The sequence below is a fragment of the Corylus avellana genome, chromosome ca4, assembly GCF_901000735.1.
Source record: "Corylus avellana chromosome ca4, CavTom2PMs-1.0".
In the NCBI taxonomy this organism is placed as follows: domain Eukaryota; kingdom Viridiplantae; phylum Streptophyta; class Magnoliopsida; order Fagales; family Betulaceae; genus Corylus; species Corylus avellana.
In genome coordinates this window covers 33,808,008-33,830,883 of record NC_081544.1, presented here as the reverse complement: position 1 = coordinate 33,830,883, position 22,876 = coordinate 33,808,008, and the positions used below count along the sequence as shown (strand labels likewise).

Genomic DNA, 22,876 nt, shown 5'->3' with positions numbered 1-22,876 from the left:
ATTTTTCTTAACATGGCCGACACTCTTTTACTATTTTATTATTTTTCCTCAATCACGCATGTTCTTTCTTATTTATTATTTTTCTTTCTTTCTTTTCTTTCCCCCCAGCCCACGTCTACCGACAACCACTCTTAACTACTCAATTATTTCTTTTCTTTTCTCATTTTTCTCATATTTCTTTCTTTTCTCCCTGTCGGCAGGCTTTTCTCCTTCTTAATTCTTTCCTTAGTCTCACTTCGAACACGGAGCAAGAGGGAGAGAGATGATATGAGAGAGAGAGAGAGAGAGAGAGAGAGAGAGAGAGCATACGTCAGGGTCAGAAGCGAGAGAGAGAGAGAGGGCTGGCGTTTGAGAGAGAAAGAAACAGTGACCATGGAGAGAGAGGTTAGATGAGGGAAAGGGGTTCGTATCTGCAAATCAACCTTCTCTTTCTTTCTTCACCGCGCGGTCACACCTTCCCTTCAATTTCACTTTCACTTTCTGAAAAACGTACGTATACCGACTCTAAATGTGTGTTTATGACAATTAATGCGGAATTAATAAATAATTGAAGTACTAAAATATGTAAAGCAATAAAGTAAATAGACACAAATATTTTGATGATGAAAAGAAAATATTTTAAAAGTCGTTCTAAAAGTAAAACTTTTATGGGGCAATCAAAATGCAAGAAATTATTATAAAAAAATTATCGACAAACCTCAAACTTGTTGCCTTGCTCACAATCTTCTTTAAATGTGATTCTTTTTTATCGAACCCTGCCGATAGATTTCTCAACCGTAATTTATCAATGAACTACTGCAAACCACAAATCACTTTAAGAGAAATGAGTTATAGCTTACAAATAAGATAACTCCCTTAGCTCAGCTTATCACGAATTCCCTGATGGAAATACGTACCTATATATATATATATAAAAGCTTAAAGACCCCTAGTTTAGTTAAAGCATAATTACATTGTAAAATAAACCTGGAAGCTACGAGCCGTCCAAAAGGTAATTTAACATGCTCTGATACTATATTAAATTATTATTTATCCCAAAAGCTTAAGCTGATAGAAATAGGTAAATTTAATTACTTAATCAACACTTTAACACTTCCTCTCACGTGTGAACTCAAACTCTTCCTTTTAATAGGTGCGGCCCAACACGTGAAATATTTAATTTAAATGGGAGTTGATTTGACGGAGTTAAGGTTCGATCCCAGTACCTTTGGATCTAATACCATATTAAACTATCAGTCTCAAAAGTTAAGTTTTTTGGATAACTGACAATTTAACAAATTCTTGTTACTTGAAGTGTCCGTTTTAATCATCGAATTTAGCCAACAAAAAAACTAACACTTTCTATCTTCTTCCCTTCCCTTCCTATATCAGCCGATCATAAGAGTGAGAAGACAAGAAATTAACGAAAGAGAGAAGAAGAAGAAGAAAAGTAGTAAGTGAGTTTGGCCGAGTGGATTGACTAGGTCCTTTAAAGGTTAAGTTCATCATTTTTATTTATGATTCTTGATTCAGTTAGATTTTCAAAGATTTTTTTTTTTTCCTAATCAAAGAGGGATTCGGGAAAAGGGAAGATTTTCAAAGACTTGAATTGCTGAAGGTTTGGACGATTGTTGGTACTTTAAGTTGGATATTTAATTTTGGTATTTCTGGTTAGATTTATTGAGGCTTAGCCGTAAGGGTTGCTCTTGGTTTTGCTGGGTCTAAACCGAATGGGTGTTAATTTGAAGGATCCAGCTTCTATGCCCGCATAGATTTTTGTTATATTGAATCGACACTGTTTTGGGACTCACAGCAAAAGTGAATCTCAAAACTATGTCGACTTTTTAGGATAGCAAAGGTCTCATAAATTAAGTTGACGCCGTAAGACTAAATTTACGGTGTATATAATACAAGCAAAAATCTTGTTTTGATTGACAATCAGGGCAGAAAAGTTTTAAAATTCTTCTTAGAATATGTCATTTTTTAAAAATTGTTCTGTCCCCCTGTTAGGTCATGAACCAGCCTACTATTTATTGAGCAGTCCTTGGGCCCAGCCAGAAGGGACCCAAATCCGGGACCTGCTTATGGGAGGCCCAAATCCGAGACCTACTCATGTGATCCGAGACGAGACCTACTCATGTGATCCGAGACCACGAATCCGAGGCAACCTCTAGCCGAGACCATAAAGTCCGAGAATAATTCAGGACATGTAAGTCTCGGTAAAAGGAATAACTCCAATATCCTGAAAGATGTTACTTTTAATATCTAGGTAATCTTGTTATCATATTTTTTACAATCTAGATCTTGCATATATCCATGAAGATATGTCAGTTGATATCTAAGATCACAAAGGCGATCAAGTCCTACTCGAACGCTCTAATTTAGCATCGCCTAAAAGGTTACAAAGTTGATCCTCTGATCTCAAGTCGCTGAAATCGTGGAACAACTAACAAACATGATCTTTCATTCAAATGTTTGTTTAGCCGATATGAAGGGATAAGATTCCTTGATGAATGGGAAATCTAATTATCTCAGATGCCTATAAATACAAGTCATATTATCAAAGCAAAGGTAATCGCAACTCTTGCTCTGTAGTTGTTGACAATATCATCTTTCTTTCTCATTCTGACTTAGGCATCGAATTGTTCCCGCCGGCTCACCCCGGTCACTTCGATCCTTCTTTCTTCTTCTTTATTGTGCAGTCAAATGGTTCGTGCCTTGGTCAGCTCAAGCTCGGCAGGCGTACCACGTCATCATTTGGAAAAACTGTGCATCAACACCTCCCATAATTTTTCTTTTCACATTTTCCCCCCTCTTGCAACGTAGAAAACCGGAAATACCCCCATCCAATTAGTTTCTTCCCGTTGGCTTCTAACCAAACTCCAGACCTAATTTGAGACTTGAAACTACTTTTTTGTAGGACTTTGAGCTCTGCACTCTGCATAGCATCAAGTCATTACGCTCAAGAAATAACATTTCTTTGTTGGGTCCAATACACTGGATTTGCTATTTCAGGTGATTTATTTTTTGCTCAAAGCTGAACCTACCATAATCAAGTCCCACAAAATTTCCAATTTTTTTTCTTTTAAAAAAAAAAAATTGCAAAATCAGTTGACGTGGTTTATTTGATTTGCAATTAATTTTAGGTGGAATCAAAATGAATTCAAAGGTCCTTAAGTTATCCAAAAAATAATAATTTGGTTCCTATAATCAAATTTCGTTCACTGACTTAATAGATTCTGATAGCGTAAAATATTAAAATCAATAAAATTGTAATACTTGTCATATTTAAGTGAATGTCATACTAACAGAATCTGTTAAATTAGTAGACAAAATTTGATTGTAAGGACTAAATTATTTTTTTGGCATATCTCAGAGACCTTTGAGTTCATTTTAATACCATAGGAAGCTAATTGTAAGTCAGCAAAATCATAATGACTAATTTTACTTTTTTTTTTTTTTTTTTTTCATTTGCTTGAGACCAAGTCTGAAATTTAATAAGGAAACGTCTAATCAACTACAATATTTGCTAGATACTATAGTTGGTGCATAGTATAGAATATAGTTGATTGCTGAGTGAATTGTAAATGTGAGTTTTTGTATTTTGATGTACAAAAAAACGGAGTATAGGAGTGTGCTTATTTTTCTACTAATTGCAGTTAGAATGTTTTAGAGTAGAGTGGTAAGCTTGGCTTAGGTAACTGAAAGTCTGAGACCACACGACACATTGGGTATAAAAATAGAGGGGTATTTATCGGCTTGCCATATTGGACTGTACTTTTTTCATGTTTGCCTCCTACTAATTGTCAAAGAAAATGGAAACTAAATTTTTAAGCATTTTCGATTTGTTTTTTTTTTTTTTTGTTCTTTTATATATTCGGTCAAATATTTTGTAACTTTTGAGTGCATATATAGGGAACACACTCGGCATATATAAATACAGATTATATATTTCTATGTAATCTTGTATTTATTTAAGTTCATCTTCCGAGTTGAAAATTCTGGTTCTGCCCCTGCTGACAATTTGCCAGATGACTCTTGAGATCATTAAGACATCCTGAACGGAGATTTTTCGGAACTTCATAGATGCAGATGAGGAATGCTAGAGTGAGAAACGCGAAATTGAACATGTCTTTGAGGTTGGACATGGAATCTAGTCGAGAAGGAGTTGTTCTTGTTTGAGCCAAGGACATCTTCAATGAAATTGACCAAGATGTTGAACGACATGGTTTCCTCATCTATCAACTTTGTTGATTTGGAACCGAGCTTGAATGGTTTTGAGGTTCACAGAGCGACAGGGAGATTCAAATCTGCAATGATAGAAAAACAAAGTGTTGGGGTTTGGTTATTTTTGGCAATGGAGAGATTGAGGGATGGTTGGGATGAACTTGAAAAATATATGCAGAGAAACAGTGAAATTGAAAATGAAGTTTAATATCAACAGATTGAGGCGTGGTTTCCTCGTCTATGAACTTTGTCGATTTGGAACGGAGCTTGAATGGTTTTTTAGGTCCACATAGTGGTGATAGGGAAACATATCAGGAAAGTTCTGAACCCAGCAAAATATATCAGGAAAGGCACAAGAAGAAGCCAATATTATAGATTCGTCTCTCTCTTCCTCTGTTTTGTGAGGACGATATGAAGATAACCTCCATGTATAAATGTTGTTTCATGAATGGAAGTAATGCTGAGATTCTGCAGGGATGGACTGATGGAGTCTTGAATCGTAAAGTTAGTCTTACGGCGTCAACTCACGATTTTAGTCTCATAAAAGGGACCTTCGCTATTCTAAAAAACGACACAGTTTTGAGACTCACTTTTATTGTGAGTCTCAAAACAGTGTCGTTTTAGTTTAACAGCACCTATGCGGTAGTTTGTGACTACTGTATAGAAGCCAAATCCATATAGAGATGAACAGGAAATTAAATTTCATTAGAGCAAGAAAAGAGAGGCCCTGTATTTGCGTACATGAGTAAATGAACATCATGGAAGGGGTTGAGAGAAACCTGTTGAAGGTGGCAGAAGGATCAAGAGGAGATGAAGATTGATGAGGATGAGAAAGGTGAGCTGATCATCAATTCTTGTGGACATTATTGCATTGTGAACAGCGAACGATTGTCGCATAGGAATTGTAGAAGAGGAAGAATATTGGAAAAAAGGTAAGGGTCAAAGGTTTCAGAAGATGAAGGCTATGAGTTAGAGACGATAGAGGCTGCTTATGGCGATGAGAGGTTGATGGAATTAGAGAGGCTAAGGGTTTGAAGAGCTTGGAAAAAAGCGCAGTTTAATACTTAAAATTATGTGTTTTAAAGAAAACGTCTTTACATACTATTGAAAACATAAATTTGAGTTTTTAAATCGTAATTTTTTAAAAATGTAATTTCGAAAAATATTTTTTACAATTTAATTTAAAATCACATATTTTGACTATAAAACCGTAATGCGAAACGCACTATAAATCGTATTCACTCTTTCTTGGGTTCAATTTTAAACCAGTGCTAGTTCAGTTGTATAGAAAAGAGATTCTCTCGAGTTGAATTTTGAAGAGGAACCAATCCCTTCATTTAGAAAGGCAAAATTGTCAATTTATAATTTTTTTTTGACAATTCTATCTTTCATTTAGAAAGTATGGAAAAAATCTTAAATTCAACTGGATCCTTATGCAATTGTATAATGTTGGCCTTTTAAGCCCTTATGTATTTGGTCCGATAACTATGTACAACCTAGCAAGAGGAAGAATTGGGTGTTGCGCATTCTATTGTAGTATATGTATATTTTAGTCCTAGAATAGGTTTTCGAACCAAGCCAATGGACTTCTTCTTAACTAGATGGCCCTAACACCTTGATAAGCCCATGAGGCGACCCCACCACCAATAACTTGAGCAAAAATTGTGATAAAAGCCATCCATCCCAATTGCATTCTCGTCTAATTACGAAAAAAGCTCATACTCTTGAGTTCAATTTTCACCAAAATGGCAGCAAAGCAACAAGTTAGAGCTTAGGAGGCACAAATACTGTGACATCCATCCACAACATCATATTATTATATTAACACAATCGCACACCCAAATCCATATTATAATTTATTAAATACTCCAAAGATACCTTAAGGAGAAGGTAACCTTGGAAGCTTACACGCATATCACAATCACTCCTGGAAAGAGAAAAAAAGGATGACTTGCATGTATCACATGCGACTCTGTCAAGCTTTGGAGCAGACTTCCCCATCACAGACCCACCCTTCTTTGGGATTTTCTCCTCCTCCCATAGAATCATCTTTGTTTTCTTCCAAGGCACACTTGGGATGAAGATCAAAGTCACACTCATCACAGTAATAGGACCAGCCATTTCCCTGCTCATTGCAACCGTCACATACAAAGGTCCTACGGCGAGAGAGAACAAGCTCATGCTCCTCATGGAGTGGGTGTTTTACCTTCTTAGGCCACCCCTTTGCCATCTCCTCAAATTCTGCCTCGATCTCCTTCACCCGCTCCTCATTGAAAGGGTAAGCATTGGCTCCATGACTCGAGATGAGATCTCTGGCTTCTGTTGTGACGGTCCTGCCACTTGGTCCAATGGCTACAAGCATGGGGATGCCAGAGACCTTAAAAGTGCGACCCAGTGATGCCTTCCTTGAGTCACCAAAGGGAAGTGCTAGCCATGGCATTCCTGAAAAGAATTCATCAAAGGACGCCTGGTCCCTGTCACTAGAGACGAAAATCACTTCAAATGCATCATCCTTTGCCTTAATCTTGTGGTATGCTTCAATAAGTTTTGGAAGAAAGGCGCGACATGGCGGGCACCAATGTGCCGAGAAGTAAATAAGGATGTTCTTTCCCACTAAATCCGACACTGGAATCTGAAAAAGGAAACAGGTAAATGAGGAAGAAACGGAGATGCATGCTGCAAAGGGACAGAGAAAGTCCTTCACAGAGAACATAGAATAGAATACCACATGTTCAACCAAAGAGTTTGGATAGAACATATGAAATAATAAACATGCTATCATAAAGTTTGCAGCATTGAATAAATCATAGATTTTACCTTGGCTCCATTTTTCCCAATGACAAAATCTCGATCTCCTGAAACCAAAATTGACTCCAGCGTTTGAGCTTCCCGTTTTGCCTTCTCTATCTCAGCAAGCTCTGCAAACTTTTCTGGGGTGAATGGGTATGCCAGAACACCGTGTTCTTCGATGGCTTCAGCAACATTGGAATGAACAGTCTTTCCATCCGGCCCAATAATAACCACAGTGGGGAGGGTTGAGAGCTCAAAGTATCGAGCCAGCTTCTCACAGCCCTTGTCCTTCACGGGCAGTGAAAACCAAGGCATGTTTCTGAAACCTTGATTGAATAATTCCTCCTCATCATCAAGCGGTATCAACACAACCTCAAAGCCCTCTCCCTTTGCTTTCAATTTTTCATAAACGTCAACAAGCATTGGAGTAAAATCACCACATGACTTGAATGAGAACAACGAGAAATACAGACCCACTGTCTTCCCTTCAAGTTCAGAGACAGGCACCTTGTACATTAAGAACAAATACAGAGATTAGGGGAGAGGAATAATATATTTTATATAACAGGCAACACCATCAAAGTTCGAAAGTTACCCTGTTTCCATTAGGTGAAATTACAAAGTCGCGTGAGCGGGTGACCAAGAGAGATGTCAACGACTGATTCCTCCTGGCTGCTTCCTCTTGATCTTTCAGCTCTTTGATCCTTTCTTCTGTAAAAGGGTAGCCTTCAACTCCATACTCTCGAATGATCTCAACTCCACTGTCACTCACAACTTTCCCATCTTCACCAATGATTACAAGGGTCGGTATCCCCCTAACCTTGTACTCCTCATTCAAGAGATCACGTTTATCTGAATCAGAAAATGGAATCGCAAGCCATGGCATTTTGGAGAAGTACCCATTGAACGACTCCTCGTCCTCGTCAGCCGAGATGAAAATGATCTCAAAATCACCTTTTGTTGAGAGTTCTTTGTACACCTCGACTAAAGTTGGGGTGAAATGGCGACAAGGGCCACACCATGATGCTGAAAAATACAACCAAAGCTTCTTCCCCTTCAAGCTGTCAATTGTAACCTGTAAAATTTCACAATTCCAGAAATGATTCCCTCTTAACTCATCCCCATAACATTCATATGGCTACAACTACCCATACTCAGTCAACGGAACTGATCATCCCACCAAAAGGAAAACTTAATGCAAATTATGATAATGTTATTAACAAATTCATAATATTCTCTACCGAGCCCATCATTGGTTTTGATATAATAATAGATGTCACATGATATTCAAAGTCCATCGATGAATAAATAGCCAATCCTACTTCAGCATCTTCAACTTTTTTTCTTAGTTTGCTACAGAATATAGTAAAAAGTAAAAAACTGGTCTATTTTAGAACTAAATAAAAATTTACATAGGCCTACTAGCCAATTAAAATCTTCCCCATTTGTTAAATTTTCTTTCCCCACGAACTTAGATAACTGCTGCGATTTTTCTCAAAATTTCACCTGAGAGCTGAATTTCTTTACAAATGGAAAGATCATTTTCACGAAAACATATCCTCAATGGCATTGAGCAGCCTAGCCTCATCCAAAATAAAAAGCACTATAAGATATGGGGTTCTACTGTAAATCTCACGATCTTCGTCAAAGAAATATTTGAATTAGCCATGATAGAAGCTCTTGCTCACAAACTCCTTTTTTGTTTTTTCTTTTCAATGCTCTGTGGGTGTGATTGAGGAACTAATCAGAATTAGAAAATGCCCAAATTTCTCAACCCCTATTCCAAAAATAACAAATACTGAAAAGTAAAAAAACCAAGCACCAAGGCGTCTGATCAAATCAACTTATAATCAGGGTATGGCCTGATCTCACAAGCTCAATTTACGTAAACAAACCAACAAGAAGGCTAACAAAAAGTGCCTCGGTGTGTGTGTGTGTGTACTTTATTAACTTTCCCAGACCATATATTCCCGAGAAAATGGAAATTCAAGGAGAAAACTCAAATACCTGAACCATCAAAAAAACAAAAACAAATTAAATACCTTATCACCGTTGTTGCGGACAAGAAAGTCCCTCTCCGAAGAAGAGAGGAGAGAGCGACAGTCAAGAGCATCCCCGTTGTTGATCTGGGTCACGCTTTGTTCACCACCCGCCATTTCGTTCTCTTCTCAGTGCTCGTCAAAGTTCTGCGCAAGAAGCTCAGTGTGAGAGAGGTTCACATATATATAAGGGAACCAGAAAGGTTTCTAGAGTTTTCTTTCTTGGTGGGTAAGAAATCCCGCTTATCTTCTGTGGGTACTACGTGGAATTGGATACACATTGACCAATTGGGTCTATGGCTTTTTGCAGAAGCTTAAACTGGCACCATTGCAGTTTTGTCTTTTCTGCAATGCTTTTTGGTTAAGTCACGTGCAATTCCTGACGGAATATGTTCGGAATCGGATTCAACGGGATCACATTTTTACAATTGGCCAAATAATATTAGGACTTGGGAGTAATAGTTGATATTTCAGAAATCAAGATAGGGCAGATTATTCTGTCAAAACAATATTACGGATAAATCATTGAACTTCACTTATCCAAGACCTCTTAATGACGTGTTTACAATTTTCTTTGGTCAAACCATGTGCCGCATAATTAATCTTACGGGGTAAATGATAACACACCCAGTTTGAGAAAGAGTTTAGGAGCAATTTCGTATCATCTATGAGCTGGCCATATCAAGACGTTTGTATCTCTCGTGACTTCATAGCTGTTACCACCTGCCATATTAAGTTAATTATTAATTAATTAAATTGACAAGTTATATTTTTTTGGAAAAAGTTCACATACTTTCATAATTGACAATGTCTCCTCAAATTCTTAATTACGATAAAGTCCTCCTAAATTACTAAAAATTGATAATAAAAGTTATGGTATACGTAGCAACACTCATTCTTAAAACAAGATGTGACCATGTATCAAATGCAAACGCATCAAGTTAGCATATTTAATAAAATGTTTAAATACATTGAGATGTGATGTAGATTCATGGAAGTGTCAAAAATAATAATAAAAAAGACATTATTATGAAGAAAAATATCATTTTTATTTTTTAAAAAATACCAAATAAGAGAAGGACAAAAAAATATATATATTATTGCTTCACACATTTTTTTCATTTTTCATTTCATTATTTTTTAAATTAAAAAATAAGGCAAAAGTTGGTTTAAAGCTGAGTAAAATAATTAAGCCTTTAGCATTTTCCTTAAGTATAAACCAATTTTTAGCTAATTTCTATACATTTTGAAAGATTAATAATGACTTTTATCTCTAGTCAAAAAAATAATGATGAATTTGATCCAAAAGGTATCAATGCCAGCTGGCTTCTTTATCGCCATCAAGGCATCAATTTGGCATTTTTTCCTTTATCTTGGATCTTTATTTTAAGAGAAATGATATAATGTAATAAAAAAATTATTTTTTGTTTATAAAAGTTTTAGATGACAAAAGGTTATAAGTTCCATCCATAATTACTGTGACTCTATTTATTGATGGACTTATGGTCTATTGTTATTTAAGATTTTTATAGGTCAAAAATAAATTTTTTATTACACTATAGTATATCTCTTATTTTAAAGAAATAAAATAAATGATTTTTTTTTTTTGGTCTAAGTCGACTTTGAAAAATTCTAAGTCTTTTTTTAAAATATATATATATATATATGAGTGAATGAAAACAGCGTACGGTGTACGCGTGCGTGTGCAAAAAAATTTTTTTTTTTTCTCTTTTTTGGCATTAAAATATTAAAAAAACAAAATTTCTTGCACGCCATGTAACGTTTATCACGGCTCTATATATATATATATATATATATATATATAAAAGTCATTTGATTTCGTGACAAAAATAAAAAGACGAAAGCATCCTTCTCGTAAAGCCAAACACATGATGTCATGGGAATATTACCATTGGACATTCCCCCCTATACCACAAATTCTACCGTCTCTTTGACCCATGGGACATTTCCCACCCCACCCGGCGGACATCCCCCTACACTACAAATTCTACCGTGTGGACTCTTTGACCCATGCTTTCCAAAGTTCCCATTGATCCATCGTTTCCAAGTGAACTTGGACATAGTTTCTTTCCTTTTTAATACCTAAGAAACAAACAAACAAAACCGAAGGAAACAACAAGAGAAAAGCTAAAAGAAAAGAAGAAGGTGAGGGGGATCTTTCCCACTAACAATGATAACAAGGAAAGGAATACATGAAAATGCGGCCGGAAAAAGATCTGGCTGCTTACATAGTTTCTTCAATGGCACATGGTTTTTCCATTAATCTTCATTATTGCTTTTGTTTTTTTATCTTTTCCTTGGACCAACGTAGATGTTGACATGCATAAATTAGAAGACTGCATATGGGCGGAGAGTTTCCAATGGGTAAGTCCAAAAAATTTCCTAACACTAAATAATTTTTTTTGAAGCTTAATGTGACATGCATTTACTGGAGGAGAGTTAATTGTGATCCTTTCAATTTCTAATCTAACATTAAATTGTCCAAATTTGAGCTGTCTCAAATAAATTACGAGAAACTTCATAAAGAACCCTGAATTATTACGTGTTTTGAAAAAACTCATAAAATTTCAAAAACTCTTAATTTTACCATTCGAACTTTTAATTTGATGCAATTTACCTCATCCGTCAATTTTTAAGACTAAACCCTTACAGAAACCCCCTAAAAAAAAATCAAATTACCCTTCAATTTTCGTTTTCTTTAAATGAACAAAATGAAGAAAAAAAAAGGGTCACACGGTTCGATCACCTTGTGATTTTTTTTTTAAAAAAAATTTAATAACCTTATTTTTTTTATAAAAAAAAAAAAAAAAATTGAAATTAAGGGTAAATTTAGAATTTTATAAAAAAGTTATGGTATAATAGTCATTTTTATCACTTTTAACGTTAAAAAAACTGACGGATGAGGGTATGTTGCATCAAATTGAAAGTTTAGGAGTTGAAATTGAGTTTTTTTTTATTTTTTATTTTAATTTTAATTTTAATTTTAATTTGAGTAAGTCTTCTCAAAACGCGTGGTAATTGAAGGGTTTAAAGTAAAGTTTCTCCAATAAATTATTTTAGTAACACTTGTGATCAATGGGATCATGCATACCCAATCTTGACACTAATTTATTGGGTTTCAATGATACAAACTTTAATATTTCTGCTAGAAATTACTTTTTTTTTTGGCAAATTTAGACTTGTACTCCTTGTCATTTCATGATTCAAATTAAATTTTACAAATAGAATTATGTATATATTATTATGTTATTTAAATTTTTAAATAATGTGCATCATATTTAAATAACACAATATAATAAAATGTAGACATTAAAATGAAGATTTTGAAACCTAAGGCTTCGATTAATAAACTAGTTTTATCTTCATTTCTCTGTCGACTACACAAACCCACCAGAAAATTTAAGATGCACCTTTTCAATTTTTGTATCGGAGGAGGGGTGGCTTGTGGCTCGCATTATGTCTGTAAACCCACGATAATAAGGGGTAGGGAAAAAGATCATCTTCATGGGATAAATATACCCCTCATTTATAACTTATTGGATATTATATAATTCATTTGTGATGGAGAGGATCCTAGTTCAAGGGGTAGGAGTGTACAAACGTTGCATTATGTATTTTAAAAAGTTAAGCAACAAGATTTGTTAGATAAATTTAATTATTTAGTAATTGTACGTCGTGGTAAGTGACACGTGGACTATCAAGTGAATTTGTAAGAAACTTGTTGTAAAAGTTTTCGAAAGTTAATAACCTCTCTCCAACACTTTTCTTTTTATGGAATTTATTTTGTAGAGTACTTAGAGATACTACAACTTCTACTATAAAGTCGTTTACAAACTGACATAACCATTCGAGATTGGTGAAATGATTAATAAAAAATCTAACTTGACATGTTTGTAAGGAAATAAGGAAATTGTAGTATTCGAAACGTTTTATCTATTTGTAGGATAATTCATTGTTATTAAGGTGCATGTTTCGTTTAATTGAATCTTGAAGTACTATAATTTTTAATTTTTGTTACAATTCTCTTGTAAAATTACGTGACAATATTTTAGATGTGAAAAAATTAAACAAAAAAACTTAACATGTAAATTCATGCGATATGAAATGCCACGTTAGTTTAGGAGGGACTTTTATAATAAAAACTGCTAAAAAATGTATTAGGTAGAAAGCGTTGGAAGTACAGCCTTGCCAAATGTTGGTATTGAAATTCCTATAGGCTATTGTGAAGAAAGTAAAACAGATATTTATATGTGTCCAAAAGATTTTTTTAAAATTTTTTTTTTTAAGGAAAATTATTCCGATCTCATTAATAGAAAGGATCATGAACATAAAGTTATGAGAAATTCATAGCCGAAGCTACTGGGTTACAACATCATAGATACATACATAACAATTTTACATTCAAGACCAATCTATAACATCAATATCCGCTAACCTATAACTAATCTTCAGTTGTAAAAACAGGTCTGCTCTAGATAAACAAACTGATACATAGGTAGAAACATCCATACTCCTCAACTCATAAACCAGGAAATTATTCATATCCTCAACCCAAAAGGTCAGGATCACAAAATATATCAAAAAAACATGAAAAATAAAGCAAAGGCATAAAGGCCCACAAAACACTGTCGGAGGAAGGCTGCCAGAGGATTCTGGCCAGAGCGCGAAAAAATCACGCACAAGCGTGTGCCAGTCACGATTCGTTGCGGGTTGCCGGAATCAAAAGTGGCAAGAGCCGTTGGATGCAAGCGGGGCCGAAGCGTGCGGTGGAGGTGCGTGTGTCGAGGTGGATCTAACGGATGGACGTAAATCGAGCTTTGAACAGTCCAATCCAAATAGCCCCATCAACCCTGAAAAAAGACACGGCAGAAATGGTGGACGGCACACCCAACGCGGTGGAGCTTGAGCCTGTAAAACAAAAGAAAAGTAAACAAAAAGAAAGGCGCGGGGGAAGGCCAACTGTGCGGCGCTAACTAGGTTTTTTTTTTTTTGGTGCGTTCAAAAGATATTAAACAACCATTGAATACTACTACAAAACAAGCCTCTCAGTTGAAATTAAGATCATAGGCCTTAACCCCATCAAGACCAACAATCCCAAAATGCTTCTTGTACTCTTCCCCACCCTTCTCATTAAAGAGATCAAATAAGTAAATCTCTGGTCCCCCCATAGGCCTCCGTGGCATCCCGATGATGTTCATCGTCTGCCTCACCACATTCGTGTTATACACCAACGCATTCTCGGCATTCGCTGCCTCGCCACCGCTTGTTGGCCACCCTGTCTCCGTCACTACGACTGGCACTCTCTCAAACCCTGTCTTCTCCATTGCATACACAAACGCGTCCACACTCGTGTTGAAAAGATTACAATACCTTAACACACCATCTCCAATCGCGTTCTCAGATTTAAACAATGTGTAATCCAAAGAAACACGGTTCTCATTGTTTGCGTAGCTAAACTAGGGATACACGTTAACCATGAACGACGAACGACTCTCGTATAGGAATTGTAGAAGAGGAAGTATAGCCGAAAAAAGGTAGGGGTCAGAGGTTGCAAAAGATGGAGGGTATGAGTTAGAGACAACAGAGGCTGCTTGTGGCAATGAGAGCTTGATGGAGTCGGAGAGACCAAGGGTTTGGAGTGCTTGGAAGAGGTTGAGAATGGCAGGGACAATTCTTGTGGACATTATTGCATTCTGAATGTCAGAGACCAGGATGCCAAAGAAAAGAAAGGAAGGTCTCTGATGCTGATGGATTTAGTTACAATAGAGAGTGTGGAGCAGATATCATTTGGTTGCAATTTGCAAAGTTTTGGTTCGAATTTGGATACAAGTGAATAGTTTGTGTGGCTCACTGGCTTGGCATTACATATATCGTTTACCCCTTGACCAGTTGACCTGTGGTTGCACTGTGACCCTCACAAGTGACACGTGTCACACATCTCACACATTGGAGCTGACTCAACCTCTTCTTCTTGGATTTGGGGGATTTAATTTTAGGGATAAAAGTGCTTTTGGTCCATGTTAGTAGAGGTTTTAACAAATAGTTTACTTAATTTTAAAAAGTGATTAATAGCTCCTCACGATAAGAAAAAAAATTAGTCACTATCGTTAAAATAGTTGACAAAAATTGTTAAAAAATTGATTTATCTTGTTTAATTTGGCCATTCATTCTAGCTGATCCTTTGAATTCTTGGCATAGGGTTTGGACCAGCCTCATTGTGTTTTTTTACTCTTTTTAAGTGGTAAGAAAATTATATTAAAATTATACTACCCAAAACTTAAAAAATAATATATATATATATATATATATATATATATATAATAAAAAAATAAATTTATTGAATCTAATGTGATCACTCTTAAGCACCGCATGTACGTCTTCAAGTAAAATGATTATTTTCATTTCATTTGAAATGAATAATATCTGTTTAGAGTATTTTGTAAGAATAAGATTATTTAAAAAAATTAAAATAACAATTTTATTTATTTTTTTAAAAAAATAATAACTAAATACTATCATTTGAAATTGAGGGTATCGTATTCCGGTCTTCAACACGTATAAAGCGGCAAGGACACCTCTATTTTTGTTCATCTGACATGTCTGATTCATTGGGTCCCCTGATTGGGTGGTTGGATTCGTACTAACTTGTACAAGCTGTTACCAGTGCACTGTGAGAAATTATACTATAACTCTCCAATCATTAAAAGACATAAAATCAAGCTTTCGCGCACTCTAGCAGAATCCTTTCTTTGAAAAAGAAAAAGGAATAAAAGCAAGCATTATGCAGAGTGAACCCCATTAAGGCAGATAAGCTCTTGTGCTTGGGGAAATGGTGCGTGATTTCTTACACAAATCCCGATTTTGAACCCCCATAATCGTTACTTCTTTTGAAAATATCTGCAACAAAACCTGTAGAGTTCTTGACCAACGAATCAAATGGCTTCTTTTTACCCATATCAGAGATGTGCACAAGTATGTGTAATATATACACACACTGCACACAAATAAATAAATAAAGTTGTGATTAAAAGGGATGGTCAAATGAAATAATTGGTGCTCTTCTATGGGGCCTTGCCCCTTGGGATTGTGGTGTCCAAAGGGGCCAAAATCTTACTTTCTCTTCATACAAAGCAATGGCACTCCCCAATCTTCCGCAGTAAAGAATACAAGGAATATATCTTTAGTTGTGTCTTTATTAAAGAAAGTTGCTCCTTTATTGAATTGATAACCCCACAGGCTTGAACCCAGTTATACATAACCCCCTCACACAGGGAATGTAATTGCTTGTTTCATGAGTAAACCAAGAATTCCCTCTGTCTGCACTCAAAGAACAAGAGCTGCAGACGGCTAATACTAAAGCCAAACACCACCCTTTCACTTTCTCTCAGCCAAGCCCGAAGGGGGGGAAGATGTCTTTTCAACCACAGCAGCAGCAGCAGCCACTGCTGCAGCCGCAGCCGCAGCAGCAACAGCAGCCCGTTGTGGTTTACCCCAGCACCGTCACGGGTCAGGCGCCACCTTCTCACCATTCAAATGGGTCCTTCGGGTCGGTTTTCATTGTCCTGGCCGTAATCATTGTTGTCTCGGCAATTGCTTGCTTTCTTGGCCGGCTCTGCAACCGGCGCCACCGCAGCCAAAAACCCAAGCAAAACCACCACGTCCGTCCCAAGGAATCTGGAGGTGGGGACATCGAGTTCGGGTTTGATAATAAGAAAGGTCCGGCTCCTAAACCGGGTGGAAATGGAGGAAGCAGAGGACACAAGACATTCGAAAATGGTGACCACATCAAAGGCGGAATTAAACCTGTTGAGCGTGAAGGAGCCCACAGATCCGGTGCATGATAATGGGTGCAGAAACAGGAGCTTCGATCTACATAATTATAGCTATATCTACCCGAATCGCATTTCCATCACCCCCTTCGTTTTTCTTTTTTTCTTTTTTTCGAAGTTTTTCGACTGTATCCTTACATTATTTCCAGGCGAAACTTGAAATATGTAATTACATATGGTGTTGTAACGTGCAGCAATTTGAATTATATATCCGGCCCCTGTCACGGCATGGCTGATGGTTACAACAAGTTTTGAGGTCTCTCTGTTTCAATGGCCTATAGTGGACGACCATCGTATTTGCTACATAGCTATACGACTGTCGTTGTGGTTTATGAAATGGCTAGGCTCATTGGGCCTAATCTTAATTTTATATATACATTATCTATATTCTTTTTGGGGTTATTGTAATGGGCCTTGTCACATACCAAAACTCTGTTGAATAGTGCCAACCTAATTGCAATAGCTCATGAAGCTGCAAGGGATACACATAATTACTTGTCCAAATTACTAAAATTGCATCCATATTTTAATGATTATAATCTAGTAAACTATATATAAATAGATGGGCTTCCATAATTGTACCGTGTAGGAAGAAAACAGAATTGTACCTGCTCTGGTGAAGCATTGTACATATTACCCAAACCGTGCAAATATTCCCTTCTCTGACATCCTTCTCCATCATGTATGTTCACCACGCGCAACTAATCTGATTTCTGAAGCCTGAAGGTAATTCTATTTAATTAAGAGACTTTGGTATAACTTAAACTACACACAATGATGTTTTGGTGTTAGATTGTTACAGTTTATAAATTCATTATTTTTACCAAAAAAATAAATAAATTATTAAAAAAAATTATCCAATAAAAACTTTTAGAATAATTATTTATTTAATATAGCATTAAAACAGAACAGTGTGTTAATCCAACTTGATCAAAACTACAAATCACTCCATATACCCAATTCTAGGGGTAGATCGATCGCCTCAACATAGGGCCTTTTATTGTACATCCCATTATTTCTTCTTCATAAGAATCCATTAATTTAGCTCATCATGATCGATCATGGACAGTCAGATCTATAAGTATTGTCATGTTTATTACAATTTTTACTACAAATTTCTTACAGAAAGTGTCGGACACTCCGCTAAAAGTTGGCTTGAACTCCATTAAAAGTATACTAGAAGTTGGCTCGAGCCAAGTTATGACAAAATGCTATACTATAAATTTACTAGAAGTTTGCTCGAGCCAAGTCAAGAGAGAATGCTTCACTAGAAGTCCAACTCTAACTAAGTTCCAATAGAATGGTAGGCTAGAAATTCACTCATTGAATTTCTCTTATGTAGAATAATTTGAGCCATCTCCTACTTTTGGGAAGAAACTAATTTCATCCATTTTGAGTTTTTTCTTGATTTGGTGGACTTTTTGACATTTAGACTTTTCTTAATTTCCATAAGTTTCTATCTTTACTTGATTTGGTCTACTTGAGGTCAGTGCTAAAAAATTAGTATCTTACATTTCTAAGCTCATAGGATTATTATAAGATGATCATGATTGTACGGAGAACACAGTTTTTTGAGTTCAATAACAATTCAGTTTTCGTTATCAACCTGTGTTAATTTTTGAATTGAAAATACAATTTTAATTATTAACCTATCAGTTTAAGTTTTTAGGGCAACTGATAATTTAACATGGTATTATAATCAAAGGTTTTGACATCGAACCTTGACTTCGTCAATTCACCCATTGAACTTCACCTATTAAAAAAAAGTTTGACCTCACACGTGAGATAAAATGTTTAACTAATTAATAATTAAGTAATTAAATTTACCTATTTCTATCCACTTAAATTTTTCGAACAAAAGTTAATTTAAAACAACAAACCGGCTACAGTAAGTGGGGCGTGTCATGAACCTGCTTGAAAATAGAGTGGGAAGCTAGCATTCCTTCTCCAAAGAACATGAATCTTGATGATTATATATGCGGTTATGGGTTGCTTTCGCTGTTGCTTTTGAACCATTCGATGGTTGTTTTATACACCGACTCTGGTAGTCGGTCAAAACTCTCTCTCTCCCTCTCTGCAGGCTGCTGCAGATTCCCACTGTCACAGATTTGCCACTGACTAGTCTGAGACCCTCCCACCCATTTTAAAAGGAAAAAAAGTTGGTTAGCTTTGTCTTGTACCATTTTGTCTCAACTTCGGAGACTGTTATAAAGGGAGACATAAAAGGGCCTTTGTGAGCGTACTCGTACTCGTTGCAGAGTTTTGAACAAAGGGGAAAGTGTTGCAGATGGAGAAGACAATGGAGGGTTTGGAATTTGATGGAGCCGTGGAGTGGCTTAGACCCTTTATTGAGACCAAATGTTGGGACTATTGTGTTGTTTGGAAATTGGGAGATGATCCCTCCAGGTTTTAGTGTTGTCTCCAAACATTTCCAACCACACCCATTATGATCAGTTTTCTCGACACTCTTTGCAAGTTTCACTCTTCTCTGTTAATTTTTCAGTGTTTCATTGCTTTTATAGGTTTGTTGAATGGATCGGTTGCTGTTGTAGTGGTGGTGGTTGTGAGAATGCCAATGTCAAAGAGCAAATTACTTTTACTCCCCTTTGCAGGGATACTCACTTTCAGCATCCCATGAGGACAAAAGCCTGTGAGGCTCTTGCTCTGCTTCCTTCTTCCATGCCACTGTATTCTGGGTACAAACTCTCTTTCTTTCTCCCGTCTCAAATTCTTGGCCTTTCATTCTGCCATAAAAGGATCAAGAAGCACTAATATGAAAGATTGGGAACCAGGTTGCATGGAGAGGTTGTGATATCAGCCCAACCCAGGTGGATTTGTGCCTCAGATTCAGATACTTCAAATGTGGGTATACCAATTTGCTTTCAGATAACATAGCCTATTGATATGGGTTTGAGGTTGATCACATATTCCCAAGATAACATAGAATGCATGGCATGTTTCAGTGGAGCTTTGGTCCATTCGTATTAGGTTTCAACCATAGCTTTTAAGCCAGTTGTACTTCGAAAGTCCTCTGATCTTCACAAAATTTTAGTTTATCTATCTCATATTGATTAATTAGATCGAGTTTGTGCCCATGCCAGCTTCCTAGTGACCGAAAACTGAGAACCGAAAGCCGAAAGCCTAGAGATCCAGGCTTCAGGCTGTAAGACACATTTTCCTTAAAAGTCCCTTATCAAGTAGTTGATGATATGCTTGAAAAATTGACTATGCTGCTAAGACATAGGACATCCTGTAGAGCTTCTACATCATAGTTCACCATGTTTCAAAGGATCATGACTGAATTTAGACAGACTATCAGAACGCTTAGAGGTGTTAGTACTTCATCCAATAAGACATGCTTTAACTTGCCCAAAATGTTATTTTGACAGGATTCAATTGGAACCCAAGTTCTGATCCCAGTTGCTGGTGGGCTTATTGAGCTCTTTGTCGCCAAGCATGTAAGATTTGCTTTGCTCTTTGTTTTAATTTCTGCATTGGTAGTTTGGATATTCTCCTCCAGTTTCTGAAAATATATAATTCTTCTTTTCAGATACCAAAAGATCAAAAGATCATAGACTTAATCACCACTAAGTGTGATCTCTCTTTGGACCAAGGAGCCATGAGTGCCTGTAGCTATACCAGTCTGACCCTCAATGAAAATCATCTTGATCAATTGTCTGAGGAGTATTTACAACATTGGCCACTTACCCTGCACTTGTTAAGTTCCAATCCAAAGATACAGGTTCTGCCTCCAGTGACCCAGTCCAGCTCCTATCCTAGTGCTGAGGGATCATCCAGCAGTTCCAATCCTTCGAATGATTGTCCCTTGTTTGATTTAAACTCTGATTATATAAATCTACATGGCTCTGTGAAGCAGTCAATTGGACAATCTTCTGGCTCTAAAAAAAACAAGCAAAACGAGAGTTCATTGAAGCGACAGGCAGATTTGGTTTCACACTGTGGCAATATGATAGAAAATGGTGAAGGAAATGTTATCAAGAAGCCAGATAGACGTTTCCATTCCAAAAATCTTGTCACCGAGAGGAAAAGGAGGAACCGGATTAAAGATGGGCTTTTCACTCTACGCTCTTTAGTCCCAAAGATAACCAAGGTTAAGATAATTGATATCTGTCAAATACTACAATATTGAATGGGTCTCCTTTAATACATTGCTCTTTTTTTCTCCATTTTTACTCCGTTTTTATTCTGTTTCACTTAATGAATTTCTAGATGGATAGAGCTTCGATTCTCGGAGATGCAATTGAATATATACAAGAGTTGCAGACGGAGGTGGAGCAACTTCAGGATGTGCTCAGGGAAGTGGAAGAAGAGGACTACAAGAAGAATATAGCAGAGTTGAAGATTGCAACATCAGATAGAATACGCTATGGCAGCACCGTATGTTTGCCTCCTACTGAGCAGAACCACGGTTCATCAAGCTTTGTAGAACAGAAGCAAACAGAGGTAAATAGTTTCAAATTACCATTTATCCCAAAAGTTTAAGTTGTTAGAAAGGAATGTGAATTTAATCATTTAATTAATATTTTAACACCGAGTTAGCATAACCTTTAGATGTCATGACTACTAATGTCTGTGATCGATCAGTTTGCTATTTTAATATGTCTCAGTAAATGCTCCATTCTCTTATGTGCTGAAACCTTTCCTTAGGTGCAAGTGGAAGTGAACCAAGTGAGCCAAACAGAACTCTTGATTAAATTCTACTGTGAGCAGAAACGAGGTGGGTTTATGAGGTTGATGGAGGCTTTAAATTCGTTAGGGCTTCAAGTAGCTGATGCCAATATCACCACATTCTGTGGAAAGGTCCTGAACATTCTCAAGGTTGAGGTAAGATTCAAGCAATGGAATACCAACATGGAATTAGGAGATATGAAATCAGTGGTAAACTGCTTAAATGTCTTGGATTTGCCAGTCCAAATTCATAACCAAAACCATAAAAAAAACATTGTATGTGTTATGGGATCATATTTCACTGGATCATCTTTCTGATACAAAACAACATTGTATGTGTTCCCCAGGCTAAGAAGGACATTCAACCACAAAAATTGAGGGAGTGTTTGATCGACCTAGCTAAGAATAGACTCGAACATCAGACAGTAGATCGAGTATTCTGTATTGACTCCAGAAAGCGAAGTGTTTGACAAAGTTTTTTCTTACACCTCCTCTATCCATATAGCATCACTTGATGCTGCATGATTGTTGACACGTGCTGTGAACTTCAAATTTAGTGAAATATATCTTGGAAAAAATGAAAGTAGAAAATGCTGATATTGTAACTTTCTTATTTTGTACTTTTTCTTCATTTGGTTTATGAATCATGATGGTCGGGGTTCATCAAGTTGGTCTTATCCGTAACTTTCTTACCTTTTGTTTCATTTGTGAGAAATATAGGCATGCAAACTCTTATTTTGAATGAATTAGCGGATTTTACACTCATGTATTGCCTTTTGTTCCTTCTCAAACCAATAACTTGATTCTTGTACATAAAACTACCATGTCACATTAACACTTATGTTCCCTGGTAATAGCTTTTGATATGATAATCCACCTACAGTAAGCACATGAAATCGAAAATTTCAAGATTAGGGAGGGTCATGGCCCCCTGCCCCTGGTTCCGTCCCTAATTTTCATATTATTATAGGATAATAGCTTTCAGAAAAAGCTTCAATTGGAATTTAAAACCATACACTCTAAGGTGATTTCTTCTAGCAGAAACGAGTTAAATATGTAATATACTTGGGGTCTGTTTGGGTGTGAGTTTGAGATGTTTAAAAGTGTGTATAACACTCGAAAAGTCCATTTGAAAAGAAAAAAAAAATACCCATTTGGTAAAAAAAATTACAAGCGCTTATAAGGGTCTAAAAAGCCTAAAAATGGTCAAAACACACTTTTGATGAAAGCCTAAAAATGAAGCTTTTGCCAAAAAACATTTTTTGATTTAAAATTTCTATTTTTCAGACACAATTCCAAACA

General features: G+C 36.3%; 3 protein-coding genes and 1 pseudogene across 4 annotated transcripts; 2 read left to right on the top strand and 2 right to left on the bottom strand.

The window, feature by feature from the left end:
- Positions 1-5,968: 5,968 nt before the first annotated feature.
- On the bottom strand, positions 5,969-9,243 carry LOC132177433 (probable nucleoredoxin 1). Its single transcript, XM_059589757.1, has 4 exons — positions 9,039-9,243; positions 7,592-8,071; positions 7,024-7,503; positions 5,969-6,838 (listed from the first exon to the last, which is right to left on the bottom strand). Exons 1-4 carry the CDS (start codon positions 9,150-9,152, stop codon positions 6,182-6,184), a joined length of 1,731 nt encoding a protein of 576 aa, XP_059445740.1. The 5' UTR covers positions 9,153-9,243; the 3' UTR covers positions 5,969-6,181.
- Positions 9,244-14,101: 4,858 nt separating this feature from the next.
- LOC132178453 (glucan endo-1,3-beta-glucosidase 13-like) lies at positions 14,102-14,740 on the bottom strand (annotated as a pseudogene).
- Positions 14,741-16,341: 1,601 nt separating this feature from the next.
- LOC132177434 (uncharacterized) lies at positions 16,342-17,224 on the top strand. The gene has a single exon (XM_059589758.1). It carries the CDS (start codon positions 16,466-16,468, stop codon positions 16,895-16,897), a length of 432 nt encoding a protein of 143 aa, XP_059445741.1. The 5' UTR covers positions 16,342-16,465; the 3' UTR covers positions 16,898-17,224.
- A 1,624-nt stretch (positions 17,225-18,848) lies between these two features.
- On the top strand, positions 18,849-22,320 carry LOC132178990 (transcription factor bHLH90). 2 transcript variants are annotated; one of them, XM_059591590.1, is made up of 8 exons: positions 18,849-19,291; positions 19,408-19,581; positions 19,678-19,747; positions 20,275-20,343; positions 20,436-20,996; positions 21,116-21,349; positions 21,554-21,730; positions 21,922-22,320. In XM_059591590.1, exons 1-8 carry the CDS (start codon positions 19,173-19,175, stop codon positions 22,042-22,044), a joined length of 1,527 nt encoding a protein of 508 aa, XP_059447573.1. In that variant the 5' UTR covers positions 18,849-19,172; the 3' UTR covers positions 22,045-22,320. The 2 variants fall into 2 exon arrangements, with proteins under 2 accessions (XP_059447573.1, XP_059447574.1); XM_059591591.1 differs by lacking the exon at positions 21,554-21,730.
- The last annotated feature ends 556 nt before the right edge of the window (positions 22,321-22,876 follow it).